Source organism: Cupressus sempervirens, chromosome 5 (assembly GCF_028749045.1).
Source record: "Cupressus sempervirens isolate cs-2001-9-10 chromosome 5, ASM2874904v1, whole genome shotgun sequence".
In the NCBI taxonomy this organism is placed as follows: Eukaryota; Viridiplantae; Streptophyta; class Pinopsida; order Cupressales; family Cupressaceae; genus Cupressus; species Cupressus sempervirens.
This window is the reverse complement of record NC_143122.1, coordinates 49,171,103-49,197,261: the sequence shown is the minus strand read 5'-3', so window position 1 is coordinate 49,197,261 and position 26,159 is coordinate 49,171,103. Positions and strand designations below refer to the sequence as shown.

The 26,159-nt window shown below is 36.6% G+C and overlaps 1 protein-coding gene across 1 annotated transcript in view; it reads right to left on the bottom strand.

Moving 5' to 3' along the window:
- Window positions 1-337: 337 nt before the first annotated feature.
- LOC149554486 (universal stress protein PHOS34-like) overlaps window positions 338-26,159 on the bottom strand; it is a 55,815-nt gene continuing 29,993 nt past the window's right edge. Inside the window, exon 4 of the mRNA XM_089828539.1 lies at window positions 338-672. Coding sequence (XP_089684665.1) covers window positions 594-672 — 79 coding nt within the window. The 3' untranslated portion in view covers window positions 338-593. The remainder of the gene's footprint in view (window positions 673-26,159) is intronic.

Below are 26,159 nucleotides of genomic sequence, written 5' to 3'. Positions count from 1 at the left end.
AGGAATGAACTTCTTGATAAAAATAAAGTGGCTTCCAGAAAAGTTTCTTTGAATAATAGACATTTCATTTCATTATTTACAATTTCATGATGATGTTAAATTTTCGAGACAGCTACATAAGCACTTACAAGTTTCATTTTTTGGAGACGTTCAGTTGTCATAAATTTCTTATATTTCATGTACAAACTAAGGTTCAGCTATTGAATATTATTACCATCTACCGGAACTTAATTCTGCTAAATTTATTGTTACTATGCAATACTCAGCTCCTTATTTTATTTCCTCCTCTGTAGTTCTCTTTCAAGTGTCCTAATATGCTCTTTGTAATCAGCTCTGGTAGATTAAAATATATATATATATATAATCTTCAATAGAGATTCGTGTACCTTTAATGAATAAATAAAACACATCATCTATGCAGATCCTCTAAATATCAAATGTCATGCCAATATATGTCTCAAATAAAGCATACCACCTTAGCGAATCATAATAATTAATGCACAAGAAACAAGACATAAGTATTATATGTACAGAAATACTTCATACAAAGGCTCATAGATTAACAAATCTTGAAGAAACTATAATCAGGGGCATCATTGACTACTCTTGACGATGGTAACAGGACATTTGGCATTGTTAAGGCAATAGTTGCTGACACTGCCCAGAAGCATCCTGCATCAAGGCAAAACGATAGATGGTTAAAAATCATGTTGATTCATATAAAATATTAACCATTTAGGGGTATAATTCCAAAAACTCCTACAAACAGTTCAAGTGCTCCCAACAGTTATGTCAATGGATTTAAACGGGCTGATTAGAAATCGACCGCCACAAACAAGAGTCCACAGAAAAGGAGCATAATAGAATTACATTTACAAGGCGTTGACAAGGTAAATGGAATTCAATTCCACAGATTTGAAATAGGATACATAAGACAAATTAAATAATGCTAAATATCTCACAAATAAGTTAAAATTTTCATTTTTAAAAACATTATGCAAATGGATTTTGATCTTTTTATTAAATACAGGAAATTAAAGCTGGGCTTACAATAATCTATTAATCTGCATGCATTTCAAAATTCTCGACAGGTTCGACCAAAACTGGCATGCCAGTTTGACTAGGTACACAACTACCTCTGTGCTGAAATGTGATTACTCATTCATTCTGTTGCACTGGTATTTACTCCACCAAAATCTCAAAATTCTAAGTCAAATGGGAAGAGAAAATTAAAACTGCAATTTTTCACTCTCCCCCTGAACCAGCATTCACTCTCTCCCCAAACCACAACTTTTCAGAAAAATTAAGGTTAGAAAGTTAGAGTTGGGGAGTTGGACTTAATGGTCAGCCTTTACACTCTCTCCCCAAACCTTTGTGCACACTCTCTTCCCCAACCTTAACTTTTTGCCCTAATCCTAGCCTATATTTTTCGGAACCCAAACCCCAACTATGAATAAATACCATTTGGAGTTCATGCAGGCGGTGATGAGACAGAATGAATCTCCTCTTTAACATGCGTAGACTTCTCTTTCAATAGCCATACCATGCATATACTATGTTACAGGTTTGCATACTCACTGAAATTGAAAATGGTCGATGCTAGAAACGAAGATTAAATTTGAGATTATTGAATGCTAAGCCAAGCAATGAAAGAAAAATCACACATCGTAGTCCTGAGGAAAACATGGCCAACTTGGAATTGATAATCTAGAAATTATCAGGCAAGAACTATCAGCATGATAACGTGTCACTCTGAAACCGATCTTGCACCAGAACATTGAAGGCTGAAGGTAGAGTCACATTAAGCCCAGGTGTGATCAAAGTCAAATAGATAACTATTTAGAAACACAAATCATGTGCAAAAGCAGAGACAGAGCTGGCAGACTACTCTGCAATAGTGCAATTAAAGGAGTTTTCTGAAGGTGGTTATGAATGCCCACACAATCATCAATGAAGATTGCATGCTCGAAGCACAAAAAGATCTTTTACTAGGTGCCTAAGTTGGGAATGCCGCTAGCATGCAAAATGTAAAATTGTAGATGAAGCTCATATTTGTCAGAAATAGCTCAAAGGAGATGATCATCTCGTGCAATTTAATAATATAACAATATTGCAGACATTACATACATCTTTGATGCTACTTATCATGGGCATCAAGTATGGAGAACACATGAGGACAAGCATTCAACCAAATGAAGCTATGAAGTCACCAGTCAAGGCAGCGTTGGTAAAATATAAGCATGCCAATTGCTTGACAAAATGCCGGAATATGAATACAAAGTGCAGAGCATGGATATGCACAATGTGGAATAATAGACATCCTTCAGAACACAATGAATGGAGCTCCTTGTCAGATTTTGGGGTTGTGAAGTCACTAAAGTTATGTCCACAAATGAAGAGAATCTATGGCTCCTCATTTTGCTTCAAGGATTTGAAAACTTGATTAGGTACCTATTTAATATGCTGGATATATCACATAGAATGCATCAATAAGTATGCAATCTGCATTCTCAAAGAGAGCACAATGAGTTATTCAACCAAATACTCATGCAACCAAGGTGTACCAAAGAAAAAAGGTCGCCAAATTGTTTGAAGAAGAGCTACAATCTTTTAGCATCTCATGAGCGAAAAGATATAACATTGTAGCATTTGAAAGATCCTTGATGGATCTCTTCTACTGATCTGCTGTAATTTTATATTTTTAAATCTGTTTTCCTGTTTATGTATGTTTTCTTGCAGAACTAGATAGAAGTGTAGAAAGGTTGGTTTGTTTTTTATAGTTCTATAACATAGAAAGGAATAGGGAACAGCAACCATGAAACAAAGACTGAAATAAATAAGGTATTCAATAAAAATCAAAATTATTGCAAACCATACTAGGCAGATTTGTCTGAATTATAGAGCCAAGCAATAAATCCAATGCATTTCCCAAAGCTCACATACAAATTTGATATCAAACTGGAAGGTGAAGATTGTTCTCGAATCCAACATACATTTGGAGGTGAATACAAGCAATACTCTATACACCACGTGGTGTATCTGCTGCAAATGGCGTCCTACAGGTTGCAATGAACCACATCCCAACTGGAAAGATGATATGCCACACTGAAACCCCAATGAGAATTGATGCCTCTGTCCTTAATCACGACGCACAATGCCTAAGAAATTCGGTGCCAAAGATTGCTGAGGGCTACGTCTCAGCCAATCACTACCCTGGGGTTTCCGTCCCAGACTAGAAATCGCCCATTTAGAGAAAATTCATAAACAAGTTGTCAAATATGCAAAAGATGATCTTAGAATGAAGCTTCTATCTCCTTATAACCCCTCTCAATTGCTAATCGAACCCTAAGTGTCTCCAAGTGGCATTGGGTAGTGAAAGTGTTATAATTTCTTATTTTAAAGTGGTCATGTTACTAGAAAATGACCTTTTTCCTCATAGACAGAAATTTGTTCATCAAATTGCCTTGAGACCAAAGAGAAAGATTTAGAGAATTTCAAGACCTTTCCAACGAGCTATCACACCTTAGGAAGATGAGGCCAAAAACCCCTTATTACTCCAAAATGGCTAATAACTTAGCCTTATTTAATTATTAAACACTAACTTAGGAAATATTAAAAATATGACCCAAATAGCCACAAAGTGCCCAACTGACATCACAAACCATAAAATCATCCTGTCACCTGTCCGTGACTGACGTCGGAAATCAAGAATCCACTGGCAATCTCATCCCTAAAATCTAGGGATGCTCCTAAAATTTAGGAAACAAGCCCTATCCCTTTGAAATTGAACCCAAAGAGTAATCTCATGGAGACCCAACCCCGGGCAAGATCATACCTCCTAAAAAGTAGGAACTACCTCCTAAAAACAAGAAACATCTCCCAACTAATCAATAATTGCTAGAACATCAAGTCCCCAACACTGAATAACCATACAGGGTCTCTATCCAACCTTGTCAACCTGCAAGACCCCATAATAAGATGACTCACATGTCTCTGCTAGACTGAGCTAAAAGAGGGGACATGATAGTCCTCCCCTCTCGGAGATGCTTGCCCACAAGAAATACAACACTAATCCTCCACTATCCCAAGCAATCCAAATACAGAGCACTGATCGACCCCAAACCTGAAGTGTCTCGTCATGACAAACATACTCCCCACTGCAAGGTGTAGAAGTGAATTAGATCACATCGTCACAGTAGAGTATCCACCCCTGAATACCCTCGTGCCCAAGAATCCAAACAAATGGCCATCCCGTCCTCCTGTCAAAATGCAGACCAGTAGTCGATCCCAAAACAGTCCTATTATGCAACATGTCCCAAACCTCATACAATCTCCGTGGAAAATCTAAGGCACCCGCTCCTGTGTGTTGAGATATTGAGGGACATGGGGTTATGATCAAATCATTGTTACTATCTGAGTTTTGATCAGTAATCATACTCCTAGCTGATCCACCCTGAGACGGAAGTGGGCGTGCCTTGAGCACGATCTTCCTTCTCCCAACCATAAACTCGAATTGTCTCGCCCTAAAATCTTGGTTGTATCTCCCCAAGTATTGCAACCACTATACACCCAAAACTACATCCGTGCCCCCTAGATCACACATGTAAAAGTCATCTATCAAGGTGTATCCCTTCATGCCTATGCTCAACTGTGGGATACCCTTGATGCATTGCAGAGTAAGACCATTGGCCATAGTCACATCGATTCCTGGAAAATTCTATGCTTGCAGACCACATTAGTCTACCATTCTTGTATTTATAAAATTATGTGTAGACCCACTGTCCACCAAACAATACACAATATGCCCATGGATCATACCCGAGATGTAGAAGAGGTGAATCATCGGTGCACCTAACAACGTACGCATAGTCCCCTATGTTGCGACTGCTACCTCAGCATCTTCGAGCTCAATTTGGACACCATCATCTTTGTCATTTATATCCCGAACCTCCTCACCGTCTGCATCTGATATGGCCTCAATAATATGTGCCTTTCCCTGCCCAAGGCACCTATGTCCGAGTACCCATGGCTCCTTACAAGAAAAACATAATTTCCTCCTCCTTAGTTCATTTCTAGAATCCAAGTCCACCTTGGCGGCGTGTCCTTAGCCTGTAAAGGAGATCTCTGTGGTGCCTGTATATTCCTCGATGGTTTCTTATCAGTTTGATAAGAGGTAGGAGTGGTGTCCAATCTCAATGTCACATCAATAGCATCCTTAAGAGTGGCCAGCTGGAAAGCACGAACCAATCCCTTAAGCCTGTCCTGCAATCCCTCAATGAATAGCATCACACTACGCTTCTATGTCATATCAGGTACCATAACTGCAATGTGCTAGAGCTCATTAATATAAGCTTCTGCATGACCAGTTAGTCTCAAATGAGCCAACTCTCTATAGTAAAGTTTTGTATCCTTACGGTCAAACCCTGTAATGAGTCGCCCAGTGAACTCAGCATAGGAATGTACTAAGGCATGATCCTGGGTAACCAATCCAATGTGCCACCAATCATAGGCAATCCCCTCTAGATGCAACACAGCAAAATGAATAGCCTCACGCTCAGGCATGGGCGGTAATGAAAGACATATATCCAGCTTGTGAACCCAAGCTCGTGCACTCATATCTCCTGAGCCATTATATGTAGCCAATGTGATCTTCCCAGTAGCTCTATTGAGGTCATAGTTCTGCTACTACTATGGTGGTCTATAATCACAATCTCTCCTTAACCTAGCTATATCTCTACACTGTGCACAATACTAGGGAAGAGGGAAGACATCCCTAACGTCAGGGGGTAGAGCTCTCCACTCCGCTGTGGCTACCAAAACTGACTCCTAGAACTCCACCTCTGGTGGTTCCACTTGTGTCGGCCGTTCACCTAGTATGAACTGAGGAAGCAATGGTCTTTGTAGTAGGTGTACAATGGCGATGCCGCCTAGAGGAATGAAGGGAGCTCCCAACTAAAGAATGGGACTGATGGCTGCGCTGACTACTAGCCACTGAAACTGATCTACTTCACCTGCCTCTGTGTCCACCCATCTCCAAACACTCCAAGGTATCCTGTAATCTTCTGTCTAAAGCCTGAGCGATCCTGGGCTGAGTAGTGAATAGGGTCCGCACCATCTCTCTTTCTTCATCATCCTGATTCCCTGTGCCACCCACCTGTTCTTCTGCGATAATAGGTTCCTAGTTTATTCCAAACCCTTGCTCAAGTTGAGCTCTCCTGCATGTATAAAATCTGTGTACCTCAACATTTGGATGCATAGATTTGTATTCAATTCACCATCTAGTGACTACCCAAATGCTACTATGAATTATCAAAACTTTTGATCCAGTACTCAGATGTCAAAATTAATTATCAAAACTTTCTAGCCAGTACCCAGATGCCAAAATGAATTATCAAAACTTTGTATCCAATACCCAGATGCCAAAATGAATTATCAAAACTTTTTAGCTAGTACCCAGATGCTAAAACGAATTATCAAGACTTTTGCTGACAACTATTGTGACAATTTCTCACAAACCCTACAGGCTGGCAGGATGTAAGCTCTAATACCACTGAAAGATCCCTGATCGATCTCTTCTACTGATCTGCTGTAATTTTATATTTTTAAATCTGTTTTCCTGTTTATTTATGTTTTCTTGCAGAACTAGACAGAAGTGCATAAAGGTTTGTTTGTTTTTGATGGTTTTATAACATAGAAAGGAATAGAAAACAGCAACCATGAAACAAGATTGAAATAAATAAGTTATTCAGTAAAAATCAGAATTATTGCAAACCATACCAGACAGAGTTGTCTGAATTATAGAGCCAAGTAATAAATCCAATGCATTTCCCAAAGCTCACATACAAATTTGATGTCAAATTGGAAGGTGAAGATTGTTCTTGAATCCATCATACATTTGGAGGTGAATACAAGCAATACTCTATACACCACATGGTGTATCTACTACAAATGGCATCCCACAGGCTACAATGAACCACATCCCAACTGGAAAGATGATATGCCACACTGAAACCCCAATGAGAATTGATGCCTCTGTCCTTAATCACCACGCACAATGCTTAAAAAATTTGGTGCCAAAGATTGCTGAGGTCTACGTCCCAGCCAATCACTAACTTGGGGTTTGCGTCCCAAGCTAGAAATCGCCCATTCAAAGCAAATTCATAAACAAGTTGTCAAATATGCAAAAGATGATCTTAGAATGAAGCTTCTATCTCCTTATAACCCCTCTCAATTCCAAGTGGTATTGGGTAGTGAAAGTGTTATAATTTCTTATTTTAAAGTGGTCATGTTACTAGAAAATGACCTTTTTCCTCATAGACAAAAACCTGTTCATCGAATTGCCCTAAGAACAAAGAGAAAGATTTAGAGAATTTTGAGACCTTTCCAACGAGCTATCACACCATAGGATGCCCATCCAGATGAGGCCAAAAACCCCTTATTACTCCAAAATGGCTAATAACTTACCTTATTTAATTATTAAACGCTAACTTAGAAAATATTAAAAATATAACCCAAATAACCACAAAATGCCCAACTGACATCACAAACCATAAAATCATCCTGTCACCTATTTGTGACTGAAGTTGGAAATCAAGGATCCACTGGCAGTCTCATCCCTAAAATCTAGGGATGCTCCTAAAATTTAGGAAACAAGCCCTATCCCTCTAAAATTGAACCCAAAGAGTAATCTCATGGAGACCCAACCCTGGGCAAGATCATACCTCCTAAAAAGTAGGAACTGCCTCCTAAAAACAAGGAACGTCTCCCAATTGATCAATAACTACCAGAACATCAAGTTCCCAACACTGAATAACCATACTAGGTCTCTATCCAACCCTGTCAGCCTACAAGACCCCATAATAAGCTGACTCACACGTCTCTACTAAACTGAGCTAAAAGAGGGGACATGATAGCATTTGTATTGAATAAGCTTTACTAGATGACTCTTGAAACATGTTTATGAAGACAGCGGGTAGTATAAATCTTGATTCCTTCATTCTATTGCCCAACTCTTCGTTATAACCCGTGGAAACCATATATTTGGAATTGGTTACAACATTCATCAAAATATGAACACGCATCTTTGTTAAGGAAGATGTTGTTAAGGCCCATGTTGATGCACACATTACACAAATATGGTACCTGGACATCATCAACTTCATGGTTGTACTCACTATTCATTATCAAAGAACATGTACTGCGGATGAAAAAGTTGAAAGAAAAGGAGTGAATGTAACCCAAATACAGTGATTCCAATGAGGATTTAGTGAAGACCAAGTTCAAGCTGACCAAAGTCATCATCCATGCCTACTTTCCCATGGCCAAGCTTTTAATACATGAATGGTGAGGGCTCGATATAGTGATATCACTTATATGTTGGGAGTGTTCGATTAAAGGAAAAGAATGCATCCAAGGAGCCTTTTGTGTTGCATTTAGTAGAAAAGGGTTGTAGATACTTTAGTGGGATTCAATTGCATTGATCAGTGTTGATGGTTAGAGCAATGTGGAATTCCTCATAGTATCTGAACTAGATCCCAAAATGCCTCGCAAAAATGTAATTTCATGTAGTGGAATGATTACAGTTTATAGAGTTGAAGAAGATTAGAAATCTTAAGTATGAACTCCATTTCAGTCAACATTGCCAATCAATCTGCATAGCGCAAAACCTTACAATGCAGCTGAATTGTTTGATGTAATGTCTTAAAATAATGTAGCCTCTCAAAGGGGCAATATCAGCAAGATGCATCTACAAGGATCTTTACGGAGGATCTCATTAATAGAAAGAAGAAAATTTGGAACAAGGACGACAAAAAACCCAAAGTGACTTTCCACAACCCTTGTTAGAATCTTCCTCTCATAATGTCAAATTAAAAGCAAATGCAATGATCACTTTGTAATCAGATTTAAATACAGTTGAAGAGTGTGTTCTACTTGATGACTGAATTGATCTTGGTTCGAGAAAGGACATAGTGGCTGCTTCTTCTTCCAGATGAATTATTCGACTCTCTTCTCAAAATATGTGTAAAATTGTCTATTGTAAAAGTGACTTATGTCACTTATTGTAACTAGAGTTCAGATCTTAGCTTTCCCTGATTAAGGTTAGTTTTTAGGATTCGAATTCGAAGTTTGCATGAGTTAGAGTTAGTTTTCAAATGCATTCCAAATTCAAAACTCTAACTTTTGAGGTAGTTACTAACCTGAGAAGTTAGTTATGTGAAGAGGCCTATAAATACAAGGCTTATGTAATGTAAATGGGGGGAGACACTTTTTAGCAAAGGGTAATCTCTAGAGAAATTCTCAAAGAACTTTCAATAATTTTCAGTTTCATATGATGTATAAGGGTTTTTTTTTTTTAGTTTGTATACTCTCAAGAAGATAATGAAGAACATTTTGTTTGTATGTCCTAAATGTTCTTTTGATTGTAATCATTAATTCATCGTATGTTAAATTGATAATTGTTCTTATGCATTTGTGTGGAGCATTTAACTTGGTGCAAAGAAATACATTCATTCCATGGTATCTTGATTTGGATGTATTCTATGGCTTATCACATTGTATGTTGTGATCTTCTCTATTGCTTTCACCATTACCACACTTTGATTTCCAAAACCCTTTGTAAATCGTTGTCTTTATGGACCTCAATCAGTAGTCATATGTCTACTATTGTTCATATTTCTTTCAGTTTTGTTTTCTCTCCTTTTGTACTGACAAGTGAAAAGTACACTACCACATCATACGAGGGAGCTGCCCCTCTCAAATGCAAAGGAAGATTGTAAGTTGATAGTGATCACTTGTCTTTGCAACTGTTGCCACAGTTGTCACTATTCACAGGGCGAACAGGGCATGTTCTGAAGATTATTTCACAGTCAAAAATCTGTTTACCAACAGATTTTTGGCAACTATACTAGGGATTGAACAAGAAAGATTAATCAGTCGCTTGTGATGAAGCAAGATGGTGTTGCTGCATGAGAATGTGTTTACAGTTCTCCAACCGAATCTTGGTTTCCAAGACACACAAGAAGATGTTATTTCAGATTTGAACATTCTAGCCTGGACATGTAGACGAAGTGCTCAGCAATATCATCAGGTGAATCGAGTTCTAGAAGAAGAATTCGGGGAAATCTTGCGAAGAGCTCCTATCGGTCAAAACATTATGATTGTTGAGAGAATATTTGCTATTCCAAGAAGGAAAAAACAAAATCTTGGTCATATCTAAGGTCAAGAAAACAATAATTAGTAAGTTGGCTGATAAAGGGTACCTTCCTTGGACTGAAGGTTGGCGACTCTATTTCAAAGATTGAACATTTGGCAATGCTATCTGAAGGTCTGAATTCAAAATCATGGTTTGGTACAAAGGAAAGGTAAAAAGTGATAGTGACAATGATAGCGACGATGAATATTTTTCCTACCAGAGGAAGAAGGCACCTGAAGAACCTGTACAGATTGATTTCTTGAGAAATTTTTATGGTGGTGCTCGACTTGATCCGACAAAATTCATCCATCTTTGCTTCAAACTTTGCAAAGGATCAATGAAGACGATGGAAGAGACAAACAATTTTTCTCACACTCTGACATCTTTACCAGAAAGAAATTTGACATTTAAAGATCAAGGAGAATTTGTTCAGAAGCATGATTTCTATGATTCCAAGTTGGAAAATGGTAACCAAGAAAGTAGTCGAGCATCTACGCCTGTTACTCAACTGAAGAAAACTTCTAGTGATCATGATCAAATTCAGTTTTTGAAAAGATTCTATGGTAATGCACATCTTGACCCTAACAAAATACATCCTTCATTTCTTCTAAAATTGCAAAATATTGAACAAGAAGATAAATGTGAGAATCATTTCTCACTAATGAAATATCTTATGAGAAGAATGTTGAAAGAAATTCATCAAGATATGCATGCCAAGGAAATGATACAAAAGAAGTGGGCGAAATGGGAAAAGAAGTTTGTAATGAACCTCTTCATAAGCATTGCAAACATCTTGAGAAGGACATAGAAGTCGTTCATGAATCTAAAAACAAGGATCTTGATGAAGAGGCATCAAAGTCTCTACATACGTGCTTGCACCCACAATATGAAAAGAATGATGATGAGAGAGTATCAGAAGATGAATCTCAAGTGGTCATTATTCCAAGTTGATGTCTTGACGCTCCACATGATCACTTCTTATTTGGCGAAGATCTCCCCATTTCTCCATCGCTGCTCATTGAAGAGGAGACAAATGTTGGGAAAATTCAAGGTATGGACTCATCCATCTCTACCTCGAATGTTATACAAAGTAGTAAAATTCATGATGATCTTGTGAAAGATGAGGAAAGGATTAGTGAACTTGTTTATCATAATGAGTTAGTAGGAAGTTTTCCACTGCAAAGATTGCAAATTGTAGATTCTAGCATTGAAAACCAATCTCCAAATAAGAACAATGCTAATATCAAGGATGAGGCAACCTTTGAAAAGATCAATACTATGTACATGAGAAAAACTATTGAAGATCATCTCAAGGAATGTACCCAACAAAATGTGAGTGTCAATAAACTCAAGAAATTTCATGACAATGTTCAAAGTTATGCAAGATCCCCTCTTGATCAGTTACACTAAGCTTCAAGGAGTGACTCTCTTTGTACTATAGAACTTTCCCAAGTTCCTAGTCTTGATTATGATTCATCAAAGGCCTCATCTCAACTTTTACAAAGGTCAAGGTTTCATGAAGTATGTCCGAATCAGGAAACAAAGAGATATGAAGATGAAGTAGATGAGAAACCGACCCTACCACATTCTTAATTAAAATGCCAAGAGGGAGATCTCGTCCTAAGTACATATGATTATGAATGCCAACAAATGCAAGTTATGTACAAGGAGTTTGTACTGTCAGATCCAAAACATTGCTCAAGATTTGCAGCAAGGACCATGATAAGTGAAGAAGAAGGCCTCTATGTATTAGAAAAGAGCCAAAGGCTTTATGATGATTGATCACAAGAAATCCAAGTAGAGGGCTTTCCAAATGGAGCAAAAGACCAGAGTTACATTTAGAAGCTTGAGAATATAGTACTGCAGCTCTTTCAAAATGAAGTCATTAATGACATGCGACAAGAAGAAGAGTTGGTTCTAATATCAGAGACTTTTGATGAAGCATGGTTATTTGAATATGTTTACTTGTCTGGAACAATAGAGCATGTTAGGAATCTCATAATTGGAATTCAAGGAGCAAGCTCGCATTTGAGTTCGCAGGAACTTGGGAGTTGCCACTTGTTAAGTCACAATGGCATTTGCTTTTCCCACCCGGTCAATGGGATTGCATGAATCATTTGGAGGTGGAGATTAGAGGTAGGGATTTCCTACCATTTATATATGCTAGTTAGAAGTTTTTGTAGTGTGTTCCAATTTTGGTTTATCTCCAGTTTCTCCCCTCGGTTCCTATGCTATCCCCTTATTGACTCTATAGCCCTTGTGATAAAGCACTACTCTTGCTTGAATCTAGGTTCATTCAGCATCCCGCACAATCCTAGATCCCAGATAGAGCCAGTTGTTGCCTTGATATTTAGTCCAAAATCTCAAAATTTTAAATCAAATTAGAAGAGAAAATTAAAACTGCATTTTTTCTCTCCCTGAAACACAACTTTTTGAAAAAGTTAAGGTCAGAAAGTTAGAGTTGGGGAGTTGGGAGTTAATGGTTAGCCTTTTCACTCTCTCTCCCCAAAATTTTAACTTTTTTCCCTAATCCTAACCTATACTTTTCGAAACCCAAACCCCAACTATGAATAACTACCATTCAGAGTTCATACAGACTGTGGTGAGACAAAATGAATCTCTTCTTTATCATGCATAGGCTTTTCTTTCAATAGTCATACCATGCATATACAATGTTACAGATTGGAAACTCATTGAAATTGAAGATGGCTAATGCTAGAAACGAAGATTAAATTTGAGATTATGCAATGCTAAGCAAGCAATGGAAGAAAAATCACACATTGCAATCCTAAGGAAAACATGGCCAACAAGGAATTGATAATCTAGAAATTATCAGGAAAGAACTATCGGCATGACAATGTGTCACCCTGAAACCGATCTTGCACAAGAACATTGAAGTCTGAATGAAGGTCAGGTCACATCAAGACCAAACGTGATAAAAGTCAAATAGATAACTATTTAGAAACTAGTCTCATTTGACTTTTATCACGCCTTTAGAAAGTGTTGATGATTCTTGTGTTTTAGATTCTGGGGCTTCATTTTATGCTACACCCCATAGAGGTTATTTTATTGATAATGTCCAAGGGGATTTTGGGCTTAATTATTTGAGGGATAGTGAACCCTGTTAGATTGTTTTAAAGGGAAAAGTTAAGATTAAATTGTAGAATGGGAATCATTGACTACTACATGAGGTAAGACATGTTCCAAGACTGAGTAGGAATTTAATTTCAACAGAGCAACTCAGTGATGAGGGTTGCATAGTTATTTTTAATGATAAAAATTGGAATGTTTCAAAAGGTTCCCTTGTAGTAGAAAAAGGTGCGAAAGTAGGCACCTTATATCTTTGTACAATCATATTGTTCCTTCTACTTTAATTGTTTCAAAGAAAAATTAATGTTCAGGAATAGTTGTTGCAATTGAGCAGGGAGAAGAAACAGTTGTTGTAGATTCTGATATAGCGCTATGGCACAACAAAGTTGGGCACATGAGTGAGAAAGGTATGAAATTATTTCATTCTAAGAAAGTTTTACCAGGTCTAAAATGTGTCAATATGAATTTCTATGAAAGTTGTGTGTATGGAAAACAAAAGAGAGTGAGTTTTGTGAAGAGTGGGAAGGAAAAGAAAAATGAGAAATTAGCGATTGTGCATACAAATGTATGGGGACCAACTCAAGCATCTTCCCTTAGTGGCTCTCATTATTATGTTACATTTATTGATGATGCAACTAGAAAAGTATGAGTTTATTTCCTTGAAATTTGATGTATTTCAAACTTTTAAGAAATGAAAATGCTTGGTTGAAAATGAGACTAGTAAGAGATTAAAATGTCTCAGATCTGATAATGGTGGTGAGTATTGCAGTCATGAATTTGAAGATTATTGTTTCACTAATGGTATTTGTAGACAGAAAACTGTTCCAAGGGCTCCACAGGAAAATGGAGTGGCAAAACGCATAAACGGGACAATAATGAAGCGTACAAGGAGCATGAGGTTGCATGTTGGGCTTCCCTTAAACATGTGGATGTAGGCTGTCAATACTGTTGTATATTTGATTAATAGAGGTCCCTCTACTCCTTTGGGCTATGGTATTCCAGAAGAAGAATGGACTGGAAAGAAGGTGAGTTATTCTTTTCTCAAAACCTTTGGTTGTGACGCATTTGCACATATTGTTTCTAGAAATAGAACCAAGCTAGAACCTAAGTCAAAGAAATGTGTATCTGTTGGATATGGCATTGATGAATTTGGTTATAAGTTTTGGGATTTTGAAAATCATAAAATTATAACAAACAGGGATGTCATATTCAATGAGAAAGCATTGTACAAAGATTTGTTGCAGCAACATGAGAAGAAAGAAATTGATTATGTAATGTTGAATGATACTCCAAAAGATGATGTTCTAGTAGGTCCTCATGCTCTGCAACAACCGCAACAACAAATACCACACACCCTAGTAAATGTTAGACGGTCAACAAGGCTAAGTACTCTATTTTACTAAGAGATGTTAGTGAACTTGAATGTTATGATGAAGTTGTGCAGGTGGATACAAAGATTCAGTGGAAGTCTGCAATGACAGAAGAAATGGACTCCTTGCTAAAAAATCAGACTTCGGATTCATGCAAGTTGCCTGCAAGTAAAAAGACTTTACAAAATAAATGGGTTTACAGGTTGAAAGAAGAGGATGGAGGTGAGAAATGATATAAAGCCAGGTTAGTGGTCAAAGGATTTGCACAGAAAAAGGGAATTGATTTTGATGAAATATTTTCTCCTGTTGTTAAAATGACTTCTATTCGCACTGTTTTAAGTATTGTGGTTACTGAAGATTTGCATTTGGAGCAGCTTGATGTTAAAACAACTTTTCTTCATGGTGATTTGGGTGAAGAGATATATATGGCACAACCATATGAATTTGAGGTCAAAGGTAAGGAGAACTTAGTGTGCAGATTGAAGAAAAATTTATATGGCTTGAAGCAAGCACCTCGGCAATGGGTATTTTAAATTTGACAGTTTTATGCATGATCATGATTACACTCAATGTCATTCTGACCATTGTGTTTATTTTAAGAGGTTAGATGATGACAGCTATATTATTTTATGTTTATATGTTGATGATATGCTTGTAGTTGGGTCTAACATAGATCACATTAAGGGGTTAAAACAATAGTTAGCTCATTCATTTGCTATGAAGAACTTGGGGCAGAAAAACAAATCCTTAGTATGAAAATTTGCAGAAATAGGAAGCACAAAAAATTGACATTATCTCAGGCTGATTATATTGAAAAGGTGTTGCAATGTTTGTCTATGGAGAATGCCAAAGCTATCAACACACCTTTACCTGGTCATTTGAAGTTGACGAAGGAGATGTGTCCAAAGACACTAGAAGAAGAGGATAAGATGTCCAAGGTACCTTATACTTCAGCTATAGGAAACTTGATGTATGCTATGGTATGTACGAGGCCAGATATTGCACATGCAGTGGGAGTTGTTAGCAGGTACATGAGTCATCCAGGTATTGAGCATTGGAATGCAGTTAAATAAATTCTCAAATATTTGAGAGGAACATCCACTAAGTGTTTACATTTTCAGGGCTCTACTACTGATTTACAGGGCTATGTTGACTCAGATTTGGCAGGGGATATTGATACCAGGCAAAGTACTACAGGTTATGTATTTGTTGTTGGTTGGGCAGCAGTGAGTTAAGTTTGTTGATTACAGAAGGTGAATGCTTTATACACTATACAAGTAGAGTATGTTGCTGCTACTAAAGCAACCAAGGAGATGATACGGCTTCAGTTCTTCATGGAAGAATTGGGGCACCCACAGAGGGATAATTATGTATTCACGAATAGCCAAAGTAACATTCATCTTGTGAAGAATTCTGCTCTACATTCAAAGACAAAACACATACAATTGTAGTACCATTTCATTCGGTTAGTTTTGGACATAGTAACATGGGGGTGCATCCCCCCCCCCCCTGGCCCTTTTTCCCCACGTCACGAAGACTTCAACACATCAGGGACTTGGGGACTCTATCCCCTTGTCCCCAGCGACGCTACCAAATTCCGCGACCTCCACCGAGGATGGGGGACATACCAATGTTGACTATTTGCAGATTCGACTATTTATGTTTATATCTTATACTGCAATACGTATTTTCATAACTAACATTTGAAGTACTATATGCATATATATATCCCCCTCCTGTCCCTCACCGCCGTCCCCCTGTCGTCCCCAAATTAAGGCCCTTTTGTCCCCCGTCCCGAAAACTTGTCCCCTCATTTCACCGTCCCCCCATCCCCCAGGGCGGTGTAACTATGGTTTTGAATGATGGACAATTAAAGCTGGAGAAGATACATACAAATGATAGTCCAACAGATATGTTTACCAAGGCAGTAACAAGGAAGAAGCCGAACTCCTCTTTAGCTTCGGTTGGTCTTCTACACTGAACAGAATAAAAGAACAACAGAGTCCAAGGTGGGTTGATATTCCAGTGGGAGTTATACGTTTAGCAATGCTATGATCAGTTTCCAAGTGGGAGGTTATTGTTGTGGAGTCTAATCAATCTCCCAAGTGGGAGATTGTTATGATGTGGAGCCTAATCAGACTCTGAGGTTTATTTGGCATGATTTCCCCCCAAATTATTTCTACGAGGGCCCCAAGATGGGGTCCTAGGGCAGCGCCCCAAGTGCGCTCCCTATCACAATACAAGGTGGGGTCGAGAGGCAATGCCCTCGTGCTGCCCCCAAAGCCAAAAATGACTCTACTATTGTAAAAGGCTCTACTATTGAGCTGTCAGGGATTGTGGATTGTAATCATTGGATAATAATAATATTGGACTTGTTGGTGGACGTAGCCTAGGGTTTGGGTGAACCACGTTAAATCCTTATGTCTTGTGTTCTCTTCTGTGTGATTTATTATTTTTTGATATTGGTTATATTTGCATGTAATTGTTATTTCTATCTGTGGTTAATCCTAATACATATGTCCTAAATGTTCTTCTAATTGTGATCATTAATTCATCATATGTTAAATTGATGATTGTTCTTATGCATTTGTGTGGAGCATTTAACTTGGTGCAAAGAAATACACTCATTCCATGGTATCTTGATTTGGATGTATTCTATGGCTTATCACTTCGTATGTTGTGGTCTTTTGTATTGCTTTCACCATTATCACACTTTGATTTCCGAAACCTACCTTTGATGGATCTCAATCAGTAGTCATATGTCTACTATTGGAATTCATATTTCTATGTTCTTTCAGTTTTGTTTTCTCTCCTTTTGTACTTTCAGGTGAAAAGTACACTAAAACCCCAAATAACCACATCATACGAGGGAGCTGCCCCTCTCCAACACAGAGGAAGATTGTAAGTTGATAGTAATCACTTGCAAACTCTCTAATTGTTGGCACAGTTGTCACTGTTCACAGGGCAAACAAGGTCAATTTTGAAGATTATTTCACGGTGACGAATCTGTTTACCAACACATTTTAAGTTGTTTGCTTCCATACTAGGAACATCCCTGATGTTGTCTTCTTAGAATGGCAATTTAAGGGGCTTGGTTCCTTACTGGAGATAGCGAATATGGAGAAATGACAACACTTTCTACAACTATGTCAAAATATCTCAACTTGGTCCACGATTAAATAAGAGATAGGTGTGCAGAACCCAAACATCTGATAATGTCAAACTATCTAGAAGAGATTATTGAAATAGATTTCAGGAATGGTGAACAATCTGCTACCAATGGGCAATCAAGGAAAGGCTTCACAAAGTTGGGCCATATAACTTATGTGCAGACTTTGTGATGGAAATGCCCTTCTGCTGAGATATTTTGATCTTGATTTCAAGTAGAGTTCCATTATGTACTTGATACCTCTCCAAGGTGCCCAATGTTCTCTCCTCTGTAGCACTTGTACAGTTGTATGATTAGAGAAAGCCAAAACAAACTATGACACTAATTCAGTTGACAACTATTAGGTTCTTGATTCAAGACACAAAATATATTTCATGAGAAACCCACTTCCGCATTGGGAAGCTTAGACTTACTACAGGCTTCGCACATTGCAGTTAAAAAATTTAAATATTTTCACACAAATGTTGAGTCATTGCCTCTTGGGTCCCCAAGACTGTCAACTTTGTTTTGCCAACTTAGGGAGAGACCTTCCTTGTAAGTATCCTGTTAGTCTGACTTTCTCTTTCTATTGAAGTGTCATAAGATGAATTTCTCCAAATAAACTTATCTAAACACCATGCGTCTTGATTGCGACTGTTAGCAAACTAGTAAGGCATGACGTAGAATAATATTTAGGTGTGATATAGTAAATAACAAATTGAAGCAGGAGGCGGAACTATAACAATATCCCAAAATTAGGAAATATCTCAGGAAATAAAATTACCAGCGATCTATCATCAACTACATATCAGCAATTTGCTGATGATACTATTATGTTTGGAGAAAGCGGTTTACAAGATGCAAGGAATTTTAAAACCATCCTAGACTGGTACTCCAGGGCATTGGGGCAAGAGGTCAATAGAGAGAAATCTGAAGTTTTCTTCTTCAATACAAAATGTAGAAGGATGAGAGAGATTCTTACCATATTGGAATTTAAGATTGGAGAAGTTTTCACCATTTGGGTATCTCTGGTTTTGATTTGTATTGTAATTTTCATACTAGCTGCATGTGACAAGTATTTATTTAAGTGGCGATGGTGGTGAACCTCTGCTCAGTTAGTTGCAAGTACTAATTAAGCAGTGATGGTGACAAGCCCCCGCAAATCTTGACAGTTGCAATCTCATGTTGTACTGAGTGAGTTGGTGCAGACACCCTTACAAATCCAGTTAGTTTGTCCATGAGACCATTTGCATATGTTGGTTTATTGTGCCTGCATGTAATCTGTAGCTAACAATCAGGATTAGTTATCTTTTGTTGCATTTGATTTCAAAAGCAAAAAATTAGGGGTGGTTATTATAGTGGTGTCAAAACTAGTTTTCCAACCTCCCTATTGAGTTTATTAGTTGCATATGAGTTTACTACTCTTGCATGTCAGTTTAAAGGTGACCCAGGATCTTGCATGTTGCCTCCTTTTGGTGCATGTTAGATTTTGAGACTGCCCAGATGTTGCATGCCATTTTCGAGACTTGCAAGATAGTGAATATTTGTTTCATGTCAAGTTTGAGCATTTTCTGTAGAGTCGATGACAGGGAAAATACATACCAAGATTAGCCACCTCCCTATTGATTTGGAGAGGTCTCCTCACCAAGGGTTTGTAAAAATAAAGAGAGTCGGAGCTATTGAAAATGAGATAGATATCACAATTTTTGAAAACACTAAGGAAGATTTTTATTGGTGAAACCCATGACAAAGAATGCAGAAGAGAGACTAGTCATTTGGAGATAGGCCCCTAAATAAGAAAATATTTATAATAGAAGTTTCATGATCCTATCAAAAGACATTGATCGCCCAGTCTAAATGTCAAAAAGTTTTTGTTTGATGTGTTGGCAGTTCCCAAGGAAATCCTGCCGCTAGCTAAATAAAACAAAAAACAGGCAAGGTACACTTTCTGGTAGTAAAGGTGCAGTTTTTTATTTGAAAGGAATTTCACTGTGTTTCTTTTTTGCTCTGAAAAGGAAATTGTAAAATCTGTCCACAAAGAAAGTAATTAGCAGCATATACAAAGGTGCAGTCATCGTGTATTTGTTGTGCTAGCCAATTGATCGGTCACAGTAGGAAGAATATTATCAAAGAAATTAGCAGGCATAGAAATTTTGCATAATCATACTAATTGATTGGTCACAGTAGTAAGAATATTATCGAAGAAGTATAGGCACATGAGCTGCCCAAGGAAAATAAATCGTTGTAGTGAAATCAAGTGAATAAGATGAGTTCTAATGGTTTATTACAATGGAAAATATAGGTGAAAAGGTGAAAAAAAGAAAAAGAAAATTTATTTTGTGAGATACATGTTTTGAAAGAAGAATTAATGGAAGTCGGGAAATACAATTCAAAGATCGTAACAATTATCAAAGAAAGGACAAAAGAAAAATGTAAATTTTTAGTCGAAATTGATAATGTTGAGAGAGAATTGAAGAAAGTTAATGAGAAAAATAAAAACTTAGATGCTACAAAAATTTATTTGATGAGGTCAAGAAAAAAGATAATAATTTAGAAAAAAAGTAAAAGGGACTAGAATAGGACACAATTTCAGATGAAAGAAATCTTTGAGAGAAGAGAATGAGCAACTAGTAGCATGCAATTTGTGATATTTCATGTGGCATAGAAGATTAACGTTCTTGGGTAATTAGGGTCCTGGTATGGGTACAGCTATTTTTCAAAATAGGGGACGGGGATATTTGGATACATCAAGCTTTTTTTAATATAATTTAATATTTATAGAGAACCTAATATTATGAGTCATAACAATGGTTATTCAAAACAAGAATAGTGATAAAGCTTGCATAAGTAATGTATTGTTTTCAGTTTCAGATTTGCAATATGTTTGTGATAATAATATATGATAAATGTTTAGATGCATAACATAGAAGGCAGACTTTAAACACTTCTGACTTGAACAGTAATGAGGTTTACTATTAATCGGTATTTTATCAAAGTTTCAAACTGATTATGTATTGAATTGAGCTTGATAAGCAACAAGCTGTTATGAAAACAAAAAAACGAAACAAAAATCAGAAATCTTAATCAAGGTCCTCAGCTATGATGCTCTACACTGAGTACCCAGTACTCGGGATACGTGTACCCAATACTTGGGTACATGGGTACGCATACCCATGCAACCTAGTTTATCTAGTTTTTGTCATTTTTTGACTCATCTATTATTTATTCTCTTTTTGTGAAGTATTAATTGTTGCTTTCCTTTCATTTGCAGTTACTGCTTACTGCATAATCATACAGAGAAATACTCTGGTCCTATATCAAAGACAACTTTTTCAACAGAATGATCTCGACATTCTTTCAGAGGGGCTGGCTGCACTATTCCAAGTCTAATTGAAGGGAGTTCAATTTGATTACGCAGAGAACAATAAAAACTCCTCCCAAACATAAAAGCAATGAGTGAAACCAACCATGTCCACTCTATGAAACCTTGATGAGGTGTACACATTCTGAAGCTCAGTGGATCCAAGCTCTCCTCTTGCAGGCTGGCATGTTTAAGGGAATGTGCAGGGTGGAAGATGCTCGACATGGATAATGAAGTAAAGCTCAAAGGTTTGGATATAGACAGATAGATAGATAGATCTGTACCTCCTTGATTTTAGCCTCATCAAAAAGTTCAAGAACATATGGGATCTTTCCAAATGGACAACACCTCAATTGCCATAATTCACAATATCTACCATCATAAAAATAGTCCTAGACTCCAATACCAATGTGCATTGAACGCAATGTGAAGAACACAGTATATTTCAGTGGTTGGATCTCCTTCGTGTTTCTTAACTTCTTGAGCATTTTCCAGATTATGCAGCTTAGCAAAAGTAAATTAAAACTCTTGTAACACAAAAAGCTTTTACTTCACATACTATAATAAACAACAGGCATAACCCATGCATAATAACAACCAAGAATAACAAATGACTGATATATTCCCATCACAAACATTTACAAAAACTTCTTACGAAAAAGTAAATTTGAAGTATATGGTATTTTTTTTAATGTAGTACCTCTTTAATTGAGCCTGATGATAGAAAGTCAAGATAGCTACACACTACAGAGGTTATATGTATGGGTGGTTATAGCCCAATCCATGTAGAAATTCAAGAAGTTACAAACTACAAAAGGATATATTTCTGGGTAGTTATCGCCTAACACTCTTCAATTTTGTCCTCTCTAGTTAAAGACATCAAGTCAATCAACTAAATCAGCATCCTATTTTGTTGCATCTATTAAGGATGTGATTACTTAATTAAGAATTTAAGACTAAACCTATTAAATTTCCACCTCATGAGAAAGCTTTGCATATATTTAAAAATTGACTCTTTAATTTTTCATCTCATGACAAATCTCAAAAATTTATAGTCCAAGATGTAAAACACCAAGGTTGCATGGGTACTCGTACCCACACCCCTGGTACTTGTACCCACGTGCCCAAGTTCCGGGTACACGTATCCCAAGTACCGGGTACTTGGTAGAGAGCATCATAGCTAAGGACCTTGATTAAGATTTCTGAGTTCTTTTCCGATTTTTTGTTTGCGTATCAGCTTGTTGTTTATCAAGCTTAATTCAATACCTGATCAATTTGAAACATTGATACAATATTGATTAGAATTTAACAATAAATTTTATCGCTGTTCAAGTCAAAAGTTTATCATTTGCAATGTCATTGTCATATGATTTATGATCTTCTTGTTCATGTTTTAAGTCTGCCTTCTTTGTTATGCATCTAAACATTTATCATATATTATTATTACAACAAACATATAGCAAATCTGAAATTGAGAACAGTACATTTCATTTGCAAACTTTATCATTGTTCTTGTTATGAAAAACCATTTTGCCATGACTCATAATTTCAGATTTTCTATAAATATAAAAGTATAATAAAAAATATAGTTTGGCATACCCAAGTACCCTAGTCCCCTATTATGAAAAATAGTCGTACCGGTACCTGTACCCTAAGTACCCTTGTCCCCATGCAACCTTGTAAAACACAAATAGACTACTAAGGGTGTTGTCCATCAATAGTACTGTTGTCAATCAGGATTGCGCCTATAGCAAGATGCATAATCTAGCCATCCTGTTGAAACATGAAAACTCTCTTGGGCGGTGGGTTGTCCTAAAACGAGAGATGAATCTCCAGAAGCTAGGTCGGTTCCTAAATAGAGATCACCTAATCCTAAAGTATACGCGAGATAAGGGGTGAGAAGTGAATGACAAATAATGAATACTAACCTAACTGAGGTGATACACCGATGGTTTTGAATGTAACTTTAATCAAATCAACATGAATTATGAAAGACACAATCGATTCACAATACTCAGACAAACATGCAATCACAAAAAGTGTTTCTATGCAAGGACTAGGATCTTTTGCTTTGAAAGGAAAACCCAGGTTTTACCAATTTTCTGCAAAAAGAACACTGATCACAAACAAAGACCTATAATCACACGTATCAAGATTCAAATCTGCAATAAGGAATGTAACTTAAATGAAAGCGAACACAACATTAAAGTAAAAAATTCACAATATTGCACGAGAATCAATGAGAATGAACCGTTGAATCTCTATAACCAATGCTGAAAAAATCTCTGCTACAAATTTCCTCTTACAATCAACTCAAAATCTGCAATGTGCAAAAATCTGAATCCGAAAGAAGATGCCTCATAATGAGGTGAATGCACAATATATAGAACTCGTAACCCTAATTCGGATTCCAAGATTATGCCTAGAAAAAATAAGTTAAAAATGATAAAAACTATGAAGAAGTCTCTGAAAACTGCCATCAACCACTTGCCCAACTGATAAATAACTAGAAAATTGCTTCTAGCTCCTCAAAATCATGCATAAAACCCTACCTCGGATCCCTCAAATAACCCAAAAATATAGCATGTAAAACTCCTCATAATTATGCAAAATATGCATAAAACAGGCTCTCATTATGAACTGCATGCAAAACTGACCTTAATTGCTCCATAAATCACCAAAAATAGCACTAAGGTGCTCCATCACTACATGAGAAAATCAACCTATCCTTAGCCTCCAAAAATAGCTTCATACCCAAAACTATAACTGCATGTAACGTTAAGTTATCTCAAACAGTCCATATTTGCTAAAATAGAACTCATCTTTGCATGAAAGAGTTAACTGAACGTCTCTATGGAGTTCAAAGATATCCACTGAAAGCTCTCCTTGCATTTAAGCATTAAAACATTTGAAACTCCTCTTAATTCTCTTTATTTAATTAATAAAATCAATAGTTTTATAATTGTAACCATTTGATATATTAATTTTACAATGATATTATTCTTTTTATTATATTTATTAATATTAATGTGTTTAATGTTATATCAATTAATTTTAAACACATTAGTATTAGTAAATATAATAAAGGGAATCTAAAATATATTTTATAAGTGTTATATGTATTAAATAATTAATTACCATAATTTATTTAATATATATAGCACTTTAAATAAAATATCTTTGTTTCTTTAAATTTTATATGCATTGAATAATAAATATAGGCATAATGCATATAATATTTAAATGAAATGAGCTATTGAGTTTCAAAAAAAAGGCCTAACTCCTATTTGGACCCGAAAGTTTTATAAAATATGGCAAAGGAATGTCATTAGGAAAAAAGGGCAGATTTTGTTTTAGTTTTGATCATTTGGCTTTCACGGATGGAAGGAAAGATAGAGGGTTTTCAAACCCTAGCCGTGGATTCTCTCACCTGCGATTTTCTTCTTTTTTGGTCACCATTCTCCCTTTTCTAGGCACGATTTTCTTCCTTACATGGACACTATTTTTGCTGGTTATTGGTCTCTCATTCGGCTTTCATTCTGGTTGGTTGTTTGGACGCCATGTTTGGTTGGCTCCTGCGGATTTTTTTGGACGACTTATGTTAGTTTTAGATCTGCACTTCCTTCATGGCCAGCTTTGTTATTTCATGCTGGTTGGTTTTTTCTTTGCTAGAAGGCTTCCTCCTATGCTTTGGCATTGGATTTGTTGAGGTTTAAGGTATACTTTTGTTGGGTCTTCTCCTCTCTCCTAGCCGTGAGTCCTTTTCTCCTCCTTGCGATTTTGTATACATGATAATGTATAGGGTTTTTGCACTGTGGCTTATCCTTTTCCTGAGCCGTGAATGGATAATTGTTGGTTACATACAAAAAAGTGATTTCCTATCATGGGTACTTGCAAAATACAAAATGGAGGGTTCTCTAATTTGTTGGTTGTTGTTTGTATTGCTGTTTATTTTGCTATAAATAAATATTGCACAGGAACCCATGATTTTTTCTTGTGGGTTTTGTTTAAATGATAATATGAGGGTTTTCTTTGCATTACTGTGTAAGCCGACTTATTATGCTAATACCCAACAGCGGCTACGAAGAGTTCATCAAATGTTGAAGAATATTATGAAAAAACCCTCAACTAGAACACCATCCCCAACAGGTAAAAACCGGCTTCCTGAGAACAAATAACCCAAAGATTCTGATAACATGATGGTAGAAAATAGCCTCCTTAGTCCTTCAATCTTGGCCTCTACATGATTCAATTGAAAGGCTTCAAACGTGTAATTTATGCAAGATTCTTCAACAACCTCAAACTTCATACTTGTATCTCCACATGAAACAAACTCATTAACATAAACATGTTTTATTTTCAGATTTCTCTCTTACTTTCTTGTCTTTTAATATAGTTATCTGAATAACCATGTTGTAGGAACAGTAGAGTATAGATGACTAGATGACTGGAAAGATTTCCATTGCTCAGTTCATATGAACTGATCCTCCTCTTCTTTCATTTTTTTTGCAAGTTTATTCCCAGACGGAGATGCGAGCTCAACCCTTCAATATTCAGCACAGCAAATCTTTCGTTCAGGCAATGGATGCCTTTCCTCTTATCTTCTTCAGTACTTTTCTGTTTATACAATGTGTTTATTCAGATATTATGTTAGGAGCTGAGGATGCTTGTGTGATATCTGAATGCATTGTATTTAAGTACTGTGTAAAACTTGAACACTTTGTACCTTATCAAAACGGTTTTGAATATTTCCATAAAAATGTACTGTTTTGGTACTTGTATTTTGAATAAAAGTGATCAATTTTCTTGTTTACTGATTCCTGTACTTTACTTTCCGCATTCTTTTCATTCTGTAATATGTATTCTCAGCAACTAAAACACACTTAGCTCAGTATATGACATAGCAATTTAGGAGGTATGTTAAATTGGTAACAAGTACAAACAAGAAATTTTCAACTGATACAAATTCCAAATTTTTAAGTTAGTTCTTGCTTGAAC